At 44.7% G+C, this 17,893-nt stretch overlaps 1 protein-coding gene across 5 annotated transcripts in view; it reads right to left on the bottom strand.

The window, feature by feature from the left end:
• The window catches only part of USP22 (ubiquitin specific peptidase 22), a 48,650-nt gene extending 30,994 nt beyond the window's left edge, over window positions 1–17,656 (bottom strand). The window contains exons 1-2 of one of the 5 annotated variants that reach the window (XM_075565842.1): window positions 17,368–17,656; window positions 14,648–14,936 (exon numbers count right to left, since the gene is read on the bottom strand). In XM_075565842.1, the coding sequence (XP_075421957.1) occupies window positions 14,648–14,767 (120 nt within the window). In that variant the 5' untranslated portion in view covers window positions 14,768–14,936; window positions 17,368–17,656. Of the gene's footprint in view, window positions 1–14,647; window positions 14,937–17,367 lie in introns of those variants that run through there. The other 4 variants (XM_075565841.1, XM_075565840.1, XM_075565843.1 and 1 more) reach the window with 4 other exon arrangements.
• Window positions 17,657–17,893: the final 237 nt, after the last annotated feature.

Here is a 17,893-nt window from a genome sequence, read left to right as displayed (position 1 = left end):
GACAGAGACAGACAGACAGAGAGAGACAGAGAGAGAGAGACAGACAGAGAGACAGACAGAGAGACAGACAGAGAGAGAGAGAGAGAGAGACAGAGAGAGACAGAGACAGAGAGAGACAGAGAGAGACAGAGAGTGGAGCTCCCGCCCCCTGATGTGGCATATACCCAGAGTATCATCATGCTGGCCATTCCAAATGCTGTGTCAGGTCTCTAGGTCCAGGAGTTGGTCACCAATCCTGGTGCTAGCACAATACAGGCATACCCCGGTTTAAGGACACTCACTTTAACTACACTCGCGAGTAAGGACATATTTTCAATAGCCCCATACCCCTGTGTCCATACGCTCGCGTTCACGAGTACTTACACTTATTCTGCCCTACAGACAGCAGTAGTAGTGACGCGCTGATTCCCCTCGGCCAATAGACAAACGGCAGCTCGCGCATGCGCCTGTCAGCACGTCCTGAACAGCAAGAACGGCTCCCTACCTGTACCGAAGCATCGATAGGTGGGGAAAGGGTAGTGCTTCACTTTAAGTACATTTTCGCTTCACATACATGCTCTGGACCCATTGTGTTAATGCGGGGTATGCTTGTATAGAAATATTATTATAGTCCTGTATGCACGTGATTGTTTTGGGGGGAGCACGGCAATTACAGAGGCCCCGACCTCTTCAGCACGAGGCCTCCAACACCCGAATTCTGTCGGCTTCGGGTGACATGTCACCATGGCAACACAGCATCAAATGACGTTGCGGTGTCACATGATCTAGTAGTGTCAACTGACACTGCATTAAAGGTAAGGGGGGCATGACACTGGGGGAGAGCAGGCACAGGGGTGCAGTGCAGAAAGTTTGTGCACCCCTGCTGTAGGAACACTGCAATTTCATAGCATCGGAAGTGAAATGCTCTGCTGGTTACAATGTATAAGAAGGATAAAGGTCTATAGTCTTACAACAGCACAAATATGTAGTCTTCAGCAGAAAGTATACTTTGGATAGGTAAATCCAGCCAATGGTGTAATATGCTGTACATTGGGGTTTAAAAGTCACAGCGTCCTGCCATGTAACATCCCCCATCACTTGTAACATTTGTTTAAAAATGTCAAGTATGAACAGACTTGAATTTAGGCCTGAAACCTCCACTACAAAAAGTGCAATACATATCACAGAATACACTACATATACCGCTCTTGTTAATGGTCCACGTCTGTTCTGAGGGTAGAGAGTAGGAGCAATTGCAAAGATGCAGTGAATAGGGCCCAACAGATTGTTATATCCTCAGTGGGCATTCAGGCTTTCCAAACGCGAGATCCACAAGAACAAACCCTCCTTCAGTTTAAGTGCCACTATACCATTAAATGGAACACTATTCAGAACGTTGGTGCTACAAATTCAACATGCTGAGAGTGAGCGTGATAAGCGTGCGACACCTATATTATATCTAGAATATATAACTAAAAACGAAAGCATGTGCCAATAAACCTGGACACTTGCAGCTGTAGATCAGAAGATGGCAGCCACTGGAGGTGTGTTATTGTCTTTGAAAAAACATCTTTGCAAGAATCAAAATGATGCAATATCAATGACTGAAGCAAGCTCAGCACTAACAGTATCCCAGACACCTGGGTTATTAGCGGAGTCGGACAGGGTTGTAATATGAAAGATAAATCCTCTGCATTAAGAGCGTCAAATGCATCAACTGCCCTGACCCGCTCTAAAAACAAGTACAGGACGTCTAAATGTGAAATGGTGTCAACCAAAAATAAATACAAATTGGAAGGATTTTTTGAACATTTAGTTGAGATTAAAAAATTATTTACAGTGCCAAATGAAGAGTTACTGAAAGACATAACACCAAGAAAAATAAACCACGTGTTAACCAACCCCTACAACAGTACAGAGAAAAATAATAAGTCATCCCGGCAGTTTCTGTACCCACGCGAAATGTCTCAGAACTGATAAGAAACCAGAACAGTGATTAAAGCCTCTCCTACTGGACAGTAACATCCCATTTTCCCAGAACCAAGCCCTGCTGTAAACATGTTTTGTAACATATCCGAAATTAACACTTTCAACTGCTCAAAACACCACAGAAGATTTTATTTTGTTATATTTAACTCATTTTCTTACACATTCCCAGCAAGCTCAAACTCCCACACCCACCACATCATGAATATATATTTATGTCAATAAGAGTGCTACTGGGCGTGGCAAATGTATACAACAAAAGACAGGGGCACCCAATGCTACATCCAATTGACAAAACATAAAGTAATAAGTATAAAGTTTAAAATCTTTAATAATAACTTGGTTATTTAGTTAAACTCTTTGGCCAAAGCGTCATAAGCCTGCATACCACATCAAGGTATAACCAAAATTAATGCAGGTTCTACACTACACTGTGAACCCTTCCCTTTACCTCTGTATGAGGGGAAAGAACCATAGTAGATCCTGAATAGGATCTACTATGGTTGCAAAGGGTTCACAGCGTAGTGTAAGACCTGCGTTAATTTTGGTTATACCTTGACGTGGTATGCAGGCTTATGACGCTTTGGCCAAAGGGTTTAACTAAATAACCAAATAAATATTATTATTGAAGTACTTAAACTTTATACGTTTTGTCATTTGATGTAGCATTGGGCACCCCTGTCTTTTGTTGTATTTAACTCATATGCTCACATGACACACAAGACCCCCACCAGTATATATGCACGTGCATGTGCTTACGTACAATATGCACGTGCATGTGCTTACGTACAGATTGCACACTAGGCACACACACCAGTATATATGCATGTGCTTATGTACAGATTGCACACTAGGCACACACACCAGTATAGAGAGCTGATTAATGGGGTTCAGCCCTGGAGAGCACCCACTTCAATTCTGGGTTAAAAACAAATAAAATTCATTTTATAATATTAGCTTAAAAACTAACATTGTGCCAATTTTAAAACATATCAGTAGATGAGGCGGCGCAAGTCAGCGTAACACAGCCAAAAATCAGGGTAGCACTTCAGAAAAACGAGACCATGATTATCCTGGCCAGGAAGCATAGTAACATCAGTGGTCTCTCTGCAAAGGTTTGGTTTTGGACATCTTGAGCTGCTAATCGGGTAGGAATACTAGGTCTGTCATTTAGCAAATGCATCTGTGTCGCAACGACCCAGGCCCGTGCTCAATATACTGTAAATCCGCTTCCCAGTGCCAGGGAAGATTGAAATCCTACTCATCTGAATAGAACCGGTCTCTTCTCCAGCCTTGGGACGCTGCTTCACAGGTTGGGTACAACTCACTTGAGCCGCTGGTCAGAGGCAACCGGTGAGCAAAGAGGATAAACTAATGCTTTGGCTAAAGAACTAAACGACCCTTACTTATGAGGGGGAAAAAAAACAGATCGTATTTAACTTAAGAATTTGTCATACTGGATGTAGCATTGGGGCTTTTTGGTCTTTTGTTGTAAACATGTGGTCACTCCCCCGCAGCACTCCTATTAACACAAATATACTGTATATATGCAGTGGGGTTTGGAGCTCGCTGGGAATGTATTTTAAAATGTCAATTGGCAGTGGTTGACAAATCACCCAAAAATCTACTCGCCGAACCAAAAAAAATCTACTCGTCACCTAGTCCCGCTTCCAATCCCGCCCTGCTTGGTGTCGGCCATGAGGAGGTCGCCACGGGGTAAAATCCAGTCGCCACGGGCCAGTATTTTAATGGATTTGTCGAACACACTCAATTGGTAACAATTGCTGGGAGGTTTCCTTGGTTTTAAGCTCACCCAGCCCATGTTTAAGTAGCAGGTCCTGGTATAGACTTGTGAATGACCAGTCTATTGCTTCCTCCAGGAGAGCGGTGAAGAGAACATTTACAGGTAGTACAAGGCCTGCAGTAAAGGCTTTACCTTGACGAGGTTGCAGGTCTGTAATGCTTCGGCCAAAGGATTCAACTAAATTACCCTTACTTACAAGAAGAAAAACAGACCGTATTTAACTTAAGAATTTGTCATATCTGATGTATCATTGGGACTTTGTCTTTTGTTCTACACAGCACCCATGGGAAAATTAGGTTTATTCTTTTATTACAGTCCACCATGTTGCACATTGCCAAGTGCTTCCACTAGGAGTATCATTTTATCCTGATATCTAGTAAAATCATTGGATCAATACCATGCTTTAATGTATTTAAGACCAACATATAAATAAGGTGCATGAAAACATGAACAAGGAGCCTGAAAAGATCATGATTCACTTGTGTATGTCTAGCAGGATTGGAGCAGAAAAACCTTTAGGCCCAAAACCTATCCAAGGTCAAAGCAGCATTATCATATTGCTGACTTAAATTATATCCACATCAAAAACCAGTGTGGAGAACTCAGAATTTGGCGTGTAGCATCTCACTCCCCAGAAATTGTTTCTTTCCAACCCTAAGAAGTGATCCTCGTCAACATGCGTGGAAATCACATCCCGCGCTTTAGATCCATCATTCACAATCTACCGCAGGCGAAGAACACAAAATAATGACTGAGCTGAAGCAGGGATATCCCCAATACCGGACCTGTAGGTGGCCCTTGTCGACAGGGAGTTGGCCACCAATGGGTTAAGATTAACACCAAGCCCAGAGGACAGAGACAGTGATGGTATCGCAATATATCCTATCGGGAGTAAATAGCACTTGTACTCAACTGTCACTTTCTTTCCAGCCCGATTGATGTATTTCCGATTCACTGAGTAGATATTTAATGTTTTTGTAAAATGAAGATCTCCATTGCACAGAGATTTGAAGCAGCATAGTGGCTGCCAGGACTGGAGCTGGGGCCCTTATTGCCCAACCAAGTCTCAAAAGAACTACATGGCTGGCACATATGTGACCAAGTATATTGGATCTTTGCATTTCCTTTTTGGGTGTTCAAACTCATGAGCATCAGTTAAACAGGAAGGGATACAAAATAAAGTTTACATGTCGATTGTGATTGGTGTTTACCTATTCACCAAAACGTATTGCCCTTTGAGTGTAACATAATACAATTCACACTTTAGTCGTCCAAAAATGCCAAGCTATAACACAGTAATTAACATGTACAGCACCATATTAACATCACCAAAACCACCACTAAAGTCAACATGATTGATGGGGGGGGGGGGCGGAATGTGTCCTCCTCTGCGCTGTTCTTCCTCAATCTGTGCTCTGTGTTTTAAACAAGAGGGGAAAAAACAGGAGAGAAAAAAAAAAAAAACAGTGTATAGTAGTAGACTGTGTACTTAATCAGTATTGCCTTGGGTAAATACCCCACCAAATTGTACTTGAAAGCAACGGTAGACAGATACCATATATCTTAAACCACAATTCTTTAAAAAGGCACCAAACAGGAGAGAAGCATATAGAGTATACGATTTCAGGGAAAATCACCTTTAGTGTGAATAATAGATAAAATGAGTAACATTTTGAAACAAGAAAAAGATTAATTTCCTAATGCAGCGTTCAACAAAGAAATTGTAATTAAGTCAGCAGACAAGGGGGAGGAAATGTCGTGATGGACCGTTCCTATTACATCACAGAAGCAGAGAGACTTTGGGGAGATGAAAGAACTTACTGTAAATGGAGAAAGAATCCTACAGGTGATTTCCTGGTAGAGTTAAGAAATCTTTTGAAAAGGGGTCTGGACAGGAGTATTGACAGATAGGGAATATGAGTTTTTGGATTCTAGAGACCCTATAGTGCCAATATTCTACTTTATAGCAAAAGGTCCATAGAAACATTACACATCCTCCGGGTACACCCATAGTTTCAGGGATTAAATCATTTACTTCAAATCTCTTGCAATATATAGACACTTATTTTAAAAAGTAGGACACTAGGATACCATCATATCTTGGAGATACAACTCATGAGCTAGAAATTATCAAAGACATCCAATGGCAACCCCAATACATCTGGGGGACTTGTGATGTAACATTCTTATATACGGTCATTGAACACCAATGCAGCCGTGGTCGTGCAGCCATCCAGAGAATGCTGGATCAAGAGCAGGATTTACCAAGGGAATTGATAGACTTCCTTCTAGATGCCATCCTCTACATCTTGGAGCACAATTATTTTTGTTTTGAAGGAAGCTATTTCCTACAGGTCTGTGGAACGGCAATGGGAACCAGGTTCGCACCAAGTTATGCCAACATCTTTATTGGATTGTAGGGGGGGGGGGGGGGAAGATATTATCTGGTCCCGCAATCCCTTTGTTGCGAGCCTGGTGCTCTGGCGCCGTTTCATAGTCGATGTGTTATTCATCTGGGATGGCACGACAGAGGATCTATCGAGGTTCATTGAGTATATAAAATTTGAATCCCCTACATTTACAGTTCACCTGAGTGATGCTAGATCAGACAATTTTCTAGATCTTAATATCTTTATAGAAGGAAATGTTGTTCCTACGAAAACATACTGTAAAGATATTGATGCGAACAACTATCTCTCGGCAACAAGCCACCGCGACCCTAGTTGGAGTCACAACATACCGCAAGGGCAATTTCTGCGTATTAAGAGGAACTGGTCACAAAAAGAGGTATTTCAAGAACTGGCAAACTAATTATCAACTACATTTATGGATAGGAAGTAAAAGAAAGAACTTCTATCTAGTGTACGTGAAAAAGTAGAAAAAGTCAATAGACAAAAACAAACAGAAAGGGGAACTAATGATATTGAAAATTTGAACGCCAAAATTCCACTTATTACGGACTTTAATCTCATGGCCCCAGAAATAAAAAAAATTTAAAAAAAAGGGATTGTTAAACATTGGAATATTCTCATGAGGGATGACAAATTACAACTATCTTACCAGTGCACCCACAGATCATTTTTAGGAGAGCTCCAAAATTTGAAACAGAAACTGGCGCAAAGCTGCTTAAAGAAATCAAATACTGGATCCACGTGTTTTTTTCTTTAGGACCAACATAGGATCTGGACAATCCTCGTTACCTCCTGGCTGCAGTATTTCCAAATCCAAGAGGTGATCATAGATAACATTGACATTTATATATGGGTCTATTTAATACCACTATTATATTATTTGCACATTTGTAGCACATTTTAGGGGTATAGCGCTGAGGTTGTGCTTTTTGCCCCATGATTGATGAACAAAGTATGTAAAAACCAAATAGCACTTCTCTTTTTGGTTTCCTTCAACATATTGAAGGACAGCAGAGGAATACATATAAAGAGAGGACTGTGTGGATTCAATCCTTAGAGAACACACAAAACAGACAGAGGCCCATCTGCTTATTACAGGCACAGAACATTAATATAAACGAGATTTTACTGAATGCTGCTCATCAGGTATCGGAAACCTCACTAAGAATACTAGATAGCAATTGAAAATATAAGTTGTGAGCATTCACAGGTCTCAAAACATGTCTCCAACCCTGCTTTTCACCATTATCTCCTAGCACAGTTCTTCCACTGCAGCAAGGGATCTTGGGAAATTACATGAAGGAGGCAACCGTCACCTTTTGATTCAAATCCATTTTGACATGGACCCCTATAAGCTTATGCCTGCCGCATTACACCGCTTTTTCAGCACAGCCTTAAAGTGCATAGCCAGTAAGGCCTCGTCCAGGGTGGCGCTGAGCGGGTGGGCTCACGCTGGCTGCGATGAAACACATTGCGGCAATGTGTGTGGCTAGCGTGAGCAAGCGCGGCACTAAGATGCTTGCAGAGCAAGCACATTTGAATTTGCCGCTCGCAAGCATGTCACATGAGTGGTTCGCCCAATGAGGGCGAACCAGCTTTGTGACGTCGTGGCCACGCCCCCAAGTGAACACGCACCTAGCCAGCCACAAAATCGCCCAGCCGAGCAAGGCGCAGCACACGAGCGCCAGCTCCCTGCCTGGCCGCTGCCTTACCCTACTAACAGACAGCTGTTTCGAGATTTTGGGTCTCATCAGTGCTGGTTATACTGGCTTCTATTAGGAAATACTCCTTACCAGGTCTACACTGATCAGCCAAACAAAGTCTCACAGGTTTGTGACTGTGTACAGAAATTAAAAACAAATGTTTGTATCTAACGACCTAATCACCTAATTACAAGCGTCCATATCGCACGTTCAGTTAAATGGCAATCAAGGGGTCCAATAAGCAACAGCAGTAGCAGCGTATTTGCAGGGCCATTAGAAATGGTAACTGCACAGGTGGGTAATTGGTTTTTAATTACATTGTATGCACCAATGGTCTCCAATATCTCCTGTCGTACAAAAAGTATTGCAACCACGTACCAGGTCAGAATAATGTACGAATGATTACAGGACCACAGCTGGAGTAACCCGTGGTAGCAACATATTAACAAGAAGATATGGCACAGCAGGTAAAGTGGTGCCCGCTGGCTGGAAAAACACAGGATTTGCTCAGAGCATCACAATAAGAAGCCATATAATGACCTGAAACAAGAGATGACTAGAGGAATAGGCAATCAAATCCATATACTGTTAGCAGACATGACCACTCATGTAATGTGTGACAGACAATCCAGTAGTTTGCACATGTTCTATATTTCTAGCTACTTACACTTTTTTGTAGTAGGAAGCCTTAGTCCAAGGGTGACCAACTCAAACACTCAAAAGCCACCAACAAGTCAGGGGTTCAGCATAACCCTGCTTCAGCACAGATTGCTCAATCAGTGGCTCAGTCAAAGTCTGAGCCACTGATTGAGCCACCTGTGCTAAAGCAGGGTTATCCTGAAAACCTGACCTGTTGGTGGCCCTTGAGGACTGGAGTTGGCGTCCCCTGCCCTGGTCCAACAAATAAAATGTTCCATTTCCCTTTGCCACGAATTCCTGGGAGCTGGAGGAACAAAGTTGATCAGGTACGTTACACGTATGCTCAAGTGAAGGTGGCTGAAAAACAAACATGTCCATCAAATTGGATGTTAATAATAAATATCTGGAAACAGTTACAGGGAAGAACCGTTTGATTTGCATAACCATCTGTCACCCTGAAAGACAACAACGTTATAAAACTCTACAACTTATTGTGTATGAACAATTTTCATATGGCTTTTTTTACTCCTAGTTTGCCCCCTGCACAAACAGCCAACATTTATGGTTGTTTATTAATTATTGTTTTAGAACGCAGGCACATTTAAAACAGCCCAGTTAGGTTCACGCTAAACAATTAGCCAGTATAATTCGTCACAAATCAAATGGGAATTTATATTTGTACCCCGTTTATCATAATAAATGGACACACACACTAACAAAATCTTTTTTGTGCGTGCTTTCGAGATACTGATCTCTTCTTCCAGCCATCCCTAAACAACATTTTCAGAAGTGGCGCCCAATTAGTATTTCAAGGTGTGGAATTAAAAAAATTAAAATAAAAACACACGACAAGTGTGTGTATATACATTTCCAGATACGGAGAAATGTGGGGGCTTCCTTTTGCAGAAGGTTAGCAGGCAGTGTTTGGGGGCAATCTTCGTTTGAGCTTCAGCCATGATGATATTTAACACCGCTAACTAATTTAAGCCAAGCTATGCTCCAGGGACAACTGTCAAACTGAACTTTCGTGTGCCTTGCCTCTGACCGGGGTTACATATTATTCAGATACTGGCTGCGTATGATGTGCTGGTCCTTGACCAATATGATAAAATGCACCTTAGCTTGGTGGGCATCAGTCTGTCTTCGTTACAATGTAACTACGCTGCAAATGTGTTATAATCTTGGATGAAAAGGTGTAAACATGTGTCGCGTTTATGAGCCATGATCGACAATGTACTGCGGGCGAGGACTGTGACATACGCAATTATAACAAAATGAATCATCGGCACGGTAAAGGTGACAAGAGTGTAATAAAAATTAAAAAAAGGAGGCAGTGTTGGTCACCCATGGGTTACTGGGCCCAGTGTGATAAAGAGTACAATAAATACTATGTAGATATGTGAGGTGCTTTCTAGCACCAAACATGGCAGCTGCCAGTGGCGGAACTGCAATATGTGCAACTTAACGCTGCCATAATGCCGTCGCCGGCAACAGCGACGTCACGCTGTAAATTGCTGGAACAATCAAATTTACTTGACTTCCACCGATCGCGACCAAGCTGTCGCGTCGCTTCTACTATAAGCGCACGCGACGGCGGCAATACATTTGTTTTGACTCAACGTTGCATTGCCGACTATAAGCGCAGCCCAAGGCCTACCACCTTTAGGGGCTCATCCTCCACATGCTGGAAGACTGTTCCTGCACTTATTTTAACAGTGTTCCGGCACTTCTAAAGCCCCCCCCCCTCTCTGCATGGCCCCCTCCTCACCTGTGCTGTGGAGCCTAACTGGGTGGGCTCCCGGGAGCATATCTAGGAGGTCCCAACATGGAAGTTAGGCTCCACTGGAAGTCGGAACCAACTTCCATAATCACTGCCCGGGCGGGCTTCCACTGTCACAACAATCACTGCACAGGTAGGGCCCTGAGGGAATGGGGAGGCAGGTAGAAAGAGGGAGTCTAGTTCCACCGCGGGCGGCTGTAGCCAATTCATTGCTAATTTCAGAAAAACGGTGCACCCAACAGTCCGCAGAGACATGCTCGCCACAAATGGAATGGAAAGGCAGGGGGGAAATGGGGCACAAAAGGGAGGGGAGATGAAAGAAGAGGAAGACCAGTTGCATGAACTTAGGCAGAGGTGCTCAATTCCAGTCCTCAAGTCCCCGGCCCCCCCACAACATCTCAGAATATATCCCAGCTTCAACACAGGTGGGTCAGAGGCTCAGTAAAAGACAGAGCCACTAATGGAGGCACCTGTGCTGAAGCAGGGACTGATGGAGCCGTGGTGAAGCAGGGATATCCTGATGGGGGGGGGGGCTTGACGACAGGAGTTGAGCACCCTTGACAGAGGATGAATGGCAGTGCATGGAATGAGAAGAGGGTGCAGCAAATGGAGATCATGAATAACCACGTGTGAAGGGAGGAGAAAGTGTGAAAGTAGAGGAGAAAGATATATAACCCATCATTGCTCACTTGACTCATCCCGCCAACACCATGGTACATATACAGCTGAAAATCTGTGTGTGAAGCCATGGTGCTATAGTAGTTTACCCATTCAATGGCTGATAACAGATCACCCAGGCTAGACAATAACACTTTAAATGTAAGCACAAGACAGGCGTGGATTAGAGGGGAGGAGACGACGCAGGAAACTGGAGTTAGATTCCAAAAGGAAACATACATCCACACATTTTAATATGACATGGAAGCTTTGCAGGTCATTAAACTATATACATTTGTTAAGCGAAAGAATTCTGTGTTTCCAGCACAAATTCCATATCCTCTGAAGCAGCGATCGAGCCATGTTCGGGTGACATACCCCATTGACTTCAATGGGGAAAAAAAAAAGTGTCTGAAAACAGCTCGACCTGTGCTTTGTCGGATACAGACCAAGCCCTAAATAGATCGGGATTATTTGCTACATGTAGAACAAGTTTATTCCAATTGAGTGAAAATAAATTTAAAGGGGAGTTCAAGCACAAAATAAAATGCAGAGGTACTCTCACAAATATATGCAGGGCTGTAATGGGCGAGGTGCGTCAGAACGATGGATACAATGATGCTTTAGGAACAGTCAGAGACCCCTTTAGAGTTGAGTCTATTGTGATATTCAATGGAATAATAGTGGGTGGAAAAGCATTGAACATTGTTACAAATACACTGCCGCACATCTAATATTGGAAGCTGAATGCAATCAGGTAGCAAAATATCACTGACGGCAACTTATCAAATGAACAAAAAAAAGCATTTCTGGTCTTTAGAATATAGGGCTCTGCAGTTTAAATTTACCAGATGAGGCCGAAGACAAAAACAATAGAAATGAAGCAAGATGTCAGAAGGGGAAAAAAAAAACCATCAGCCTCAATGAGGTAGTCTGTGAGCTTCCGGAAAATGGAAGCGTCTGCTTCTGCCACCGCATGAAACCGATGCAATATTCTGCTAGCAGAGAGGCAAGTGCTCGGTGAAGATAGTATACGCGTTCTGATAAAAGGTCATTAGCGGGGATGATTTTGCACACAAAGGAATAACTACTCTTCAGCCGTCCCATTTTCATCGAGCTAGACATCTAGGCAATACAGACACGCAGTGCCAGCACTACACTCTGTGACCCATGTGAGCTGCAAGGCATCAAGCCCAACCCATCTCCTCTGTCCCCACCATTCAGTTGCACTCAAGAGTGGTGGATGCTCAGTTTCCAGAAACACTTCAGCTCTCGCCTCTCGCTATCCGTGAACCAACCATTTACACTGCGGACTGCATTAGGAGGGTCCGTGTCAGCTGCATCTTTAGCCTTTGCTGCATAAACAGAATGGAGGAGATCAGAAGGCACCACCTCCCTGCAGGTGGGAGCACGCGCTGACTGGACACTAGAATCGCAAATGTCTTGTGCTATACAACCATGTATAATACCTTAACTACACACAAGCTGATAAACAAAGGTCACCAATCCAGTCTATTAACCCCTGTGCTGTCAGGATGGTGTCAAACACGTTGAAAAGCAATGTATGGCTGGTCACCATGACTGCAGTGCCCCTCCTCCCCCCAACCGGTCAGGTTTTCAGGATACTCCTGCAGTCCCTGCTTCAGACTGTGCCTCTGAGCCAGCTGTGCTGAAGCTGGGATATCCTGAAAACCTGACCTGTTGGGGAGGGGGGGAGGTTGTTGAGGACTGGAGTTGCGCCCCCCTGCCTTAAGGGGTTAAAAATGCACCCAGTCACTAAAAGTGGAACCTGGTGGCCCCTCACTACGCAGCCGCAGAGATCCTCCCTTGCATCCTGTATGCACTGATCTGATTTCGCTCCTTACTGCAAAGCTCTAGCTATTAGCACAGGGCAGAGAAGCGTCACCTTCTGCAGCCTCCAGAATCACACTCTGCATGGTAATGAAAGGGCCGGCTGCTTCCTTCTCTGTTTAGGGATGGACACATTTTCCCTTTGTGACTTCCTTATTCTAACAGCCATTCATCTCCAGCCTTGGCTGGTCCTTCCCTTTTTGCCTGGTTAGCTGGGTGCTTCGTCCACTCTTGAATAGATTCGCTTCCTTCCCATAGCCATTTCTTTCCTATGGTGTACATCTCTGGGGCCCTGAGGCTCTGCAGTAGGGGGAGGGTGACCTCAGCCATTCTTCCTCCAGGACTACCAGACACACCTGATCTCTTCCCATTCAAGGAAAGAAGGGATGGGGGGGGCGCTGCCCAGCGTTTTGGGGATTGGCAACTTCTCCTGTCCCCACCAACTATGCAGCAACGGAAGAGAACAAATGGGGCTATTCACAAACAGATTAACCCATAATCACAGGGAATGAGCCACTGAGCACTTATTGGTGATCAGATGTATAACTAGATTCTGCATTTATTAGCAGGTCCACAGAACTGTGACAGTATCTGGAACAGGAATATCTGAATGAGGTGGGGATATACAGAAACACACAGTTTGTCTATACATATCAGACAGAGACCAGTGCAGTGGTAATCTCTGTGCCTATAAAGCAGGTGAACCTGGGTATTCAGTCACTTTATCCCCCTGCACCCCTAAACTTCTATGTACTGTATAGCTCAGGCCTATAAAGAATTATTATATAATTCTAGTGAGAAATATTACACACGAAGGTATATATGGAACATTATAGGATTGAGGGATAAATGGAGATGATGAAAAGGAAAATACTGTTGGGCGTATCTGGGGAGAGAAGCCTCTATATACAAAGAGCAGGTACATGCAAAGAGCTGCAGGGGAGTCGGAACGCAGGAGGACAAACGAACGTGTATATTTAGAAGTGGGATGCCTGCGGAGAACGTGAGGTGTCCGCACGTCATCACTGGATGAGAGGTAGAGACATGGGAGGGGGTAATTAGTGAAGATCGACAAGTGTGTGCGCGCATATAGAATATCTCATCTCCAGGCCTTCGGGATTCCAGGGAGAATTGGACTGCACCATTATAGGAGAGGATGGAAGAGACAGCATCACACACGCAAAGACTATAGCAAATGTGACCACAGGATCACCATTCCATTGGAATATAAAGCTATTATGGGATTTCAATAGGCGCCCAATTTGCTTCTGCAGAAACAGACTTTTTGGCTTCTTTCTCATTTGTAGAATTAAAAAAGTCGTTCATTATGATAAGCAAGGTCACAGATCCCTGGCCTATATTAGTAAAGTCTAGAGTTGTAGATTAATAGGCCTCTGAATTATAAACGCTGTCCCCTTACGAGTTTATTGCTAAAAAAAGACTAAATAATATAACTTATGATTCAAATGGATACTTTATAACATCTCAGATTCGTGAGATTAGAACAGGTGTGAGCAACTCCAGTCCACAAGGGCCATCAATAGGTCACGTTTTCAGGATCCCTCTGCTTCAGCACAGGTAGCTCAATCAGTGTCTGTCTTCTACTGAGCCAACTGTGCTGAAGCAGGCATATCCTGAAAACGTGACCTGTTGGTGGCCTTTGGGGACTCACTTTGCCCACCTGTGGCTTAGAACCAGATAAAGTATTCTAGAGCAGGCCAAGATATAATTGGTGATTAGTACTGCAGCTATATCCGTGAGACACCTACAGTATTCCTTCAGAGGGAAGATTTCAATAACGCACACGTCTCCTGATCTACAGACGATATACACGCACCTTTCTCTTTCTCGTCTCAGGCGTCCCGCTCCACACAAAGCACTGATAAATGACTCGCAGGTTCTGTTTCCAGTTGTCCACCTTAAAGCTGTTCACATGGGAGCAGCCGGCCGGACTCATGACAAACCCACATCCACTCTCCGGGTCCGGGGGTCCGGGGACACAAGGGGCCGCTCCCCGGGGAGGAGGAGGACAGGGCTGGGAGCCTCCCCCTCCCTGCTTGGTCTCTTCAAACCTGCTCCGGAAGGGCCCAGGGCTGAGACATGGACCCAAGTGCTATCTTGCAGGCCTGAGGGAGGAGAATGAGGAGATGTCTGGGTGTCCTCTTTACAAAGTACCTCCGCCATGTGCTACAGAAGGTGGTATCCAATACATTCACAATACTGTCCAGCCAGGGGGGTTGATGGGCAGGTCTGTGTCTGGGTTTACTTCTATGGTGAACTAATGACATTGCTATCTGTACCCCCAAGTCTTGTGGTTACTTAGTTTGTGTGCCTCTTTTAAACACCCCACTCGTGGGAATAGCCAAGAAATGGGGACATTTCTACTCTTACACACTTCTGTGGTCCTATATCAGCCCTCGTTCCTGTCTGAGGGAACAGTTAGTGAAGCAATTCAGTCACTGGGGCAGAGAAAGCCATACATTGAATAAACAGGGTGTTTATTTATATTTTGTGTTCTCCCTAACCCATCATTATACAGGAGAACTGCGCCCTCTATGAAACCCCCCTTAGTACTGAAGGTAAACTACATGGGTGTATTTTTGTATAGGTAGCCACCACTGCACACATTTGATAAATAATGGGGTGTATCTCTGTCCCTTTTTCACACCCATGTACCCATAAGGCGTTTAATGGGCTGCATCCCACGTATTCAAGGTGCTGGGAGCCTAGAAGTGGGATAACTCCTCTTGAGATATAAAAACAACTTGTTTTTTCTGATGATCAAGCAGGGGTGTATGTCAGTACTTTCCATGTCTGGCCCAGGTACACAAAATAAGAACATGTATATTTATACTTGCATAACACCGATTCCCCTCCTCACTTTCTCTAACACGCACTGTGTACTAGATCTGTGAGGTATATAGCGGGCTATATATTCCACCCTGTATCTGCTATGCAGCATATAATGCAAGCTCTATACAGTACACCTCCCAATATCTGCTGTGCAATGTAAATTGCAAGATATATACACACCTATATCTGCTGTGCGGTGTATATAGAGGAGTATATACCAGTCATGTGTGTGATGTATATAGTGAGGTATGTACCTACCCATATCCTGTGTGTGATGTTATAGTGCATTATATAGCCAGTGTGTGTGTGTGTGTGTGTGTGTGTGTGTGTGTGTGTGTGTGTGTGTGTGTGTGTGTGTGTGTGTGTGTGTGTGTGTGTGTGTGTGTGTGTGCGTGTGCGTGTGCGTGTGCGTGTTATATAGTGAGGTATGTACCCCCTGCATCTGCAGTGTGATATAGCTAGAGATAGTGAGGGCTATAACCCGTATATCTGGAGTGTGATATATTGGGGAGGTATATACCCCCTGTATCTGCAGTGTGAGATATATATCTATATCTATATAGATATATATTGAAGTATATAGCTCATGTATCAGCAGTGTAATATATAGGGGAGGTATATACCCTGTGTAACTGCAGTAGGCTATAGTCTATATAGTGAGGTATATACACCCCCTGTATCTACAGTGTGACATACATGGGAGGTATATACACCCCTGTATCTGCAGTGTGATATACAGGGGAGGTATATACCCCTTGTATCTGCTGTGTGATATATAACGGTGAGGTGTATATACCCCCGCTGTATCTGCAGTGTGATATCTAGGTTAGGTATAGACCCCCGCTGAATCTGCAGTGTGATATATAATGGTGAGGTATATACCCCCTCTGTATCTGCAGTGTGATATATAGTGAGGTATATACCCCGCTGTACCTGCAGTGTGATAAATAGGGGAGGTATATACCCCACTGTACCTGCAGTGTGATTGATAGGGGAGGTATATAACCCCGTGTATCTGCAGTGTGATAGATAGGGGAGGTATATAACCCTGTGTATCTGCAGAGTGATATATAGTGGAGGTGTATATACCCCCGTGTATCTGGAGAATGATATATAGTGGAGGTGTATATACCCCCGTGTATCTGCAGTGATATATAGTGGAGGTGTGTATACCCCCGTGTATCTGCAGAGTGATATATAGTGGAGGTGTATATACCCCCGTGTATCTGCAGAGTGATATATAGTGGAGGTGTATGTACCCCCGTGTATCTGCAGAGTGATATATAGTGGAGGTGTATGTACTCCCGTGTATCTGCAGAGTGATATATAGTGGAGGTGTATATACCCCCGTGTATCTGCAGAGTGATATATAGTGGAAGTGTATATACCCCCGTGTATCTGCAGAGTGATATATAGTGGCGGTGTATATACTCCCGTGTATCTGCAGAGTGATATATAGTGGAGGTGTATATACTCCCGTATATCTGCAGAGTGATACATAGTGGAGGTGTACATACCCCCGTGTATCTGCAGAGTGATATATAGTGGAGGTGAATATACTCCCGTGTATCTGCAAAGTGATTTATAGAGGAGGTATATACCCCGCTGTGTGCATGTAATGTATGTATGTATATAGGCGCATGTATGTATATAGGCGCACACGGCTACTGCGCTCTCCCTCTGACCCCCCCCCGTACACCGCACCTCCGTACCCCGCACCTCTGTCCTCCTCGCCGCCTCCTGTCTCCGGGCTACACACAAAGCGCCGTGCAGGTCCGCGCTGCGCAGCGGGAGAAGGCGGCTCCGCTCCCCTGGCTTGGGCCCGGGCGCTCCGGGGGATCCTCCTCTGGCCCTGTGATGCCGCCCCTGGCTCCGGTTGTCCCTCTTACCCGCGGGCTCCGGAGGAGATGCTGTCCGGGAAACCCACCTATCCCGCCGGCCGCGCCACACGACGAGGCGGGGGCGGCCTGCGAGCCGAGCCTGGGATCTGATTGGCTGAACCCGCTGCCACTCAGCGCCCTGGCCCCGCCCCTTCGCCGCTACTTCCATTCCTTTCTTTGCGCACTGAGAGGGAGGGGCTGCCCCGTCAATCAAAGCGCGCAGGAAGCAGGCCCCACCCACATTTGAAAAAGGCCAACGGCCGCCCCTGCCTCGTGGTTGGTGGATACAGACGTCATTCGGGGGGGGAGGGGCCGTGGCTCCAGCCCGCCTGCATACCTGAGTGAGAGGG

The sequence above is a fragment of the Ascaphus truei genome, chromosome 11, assembly GCF_040206685.1.
Source record: "Ascaphus truei isolate aAscTru1 chromosome 11, aAscTru1.hap1, whole genome shotgun sequence".
NCBI classification, from domain to species: Eukaryota; Metazoa; Chordata; class Amphibia; order Anura; family Ascaphidae; genus Ascaphus; species Ascaphus truei.
This window is presented reverse-complemented; position numbering and strand designations above follow the sequence as displayed.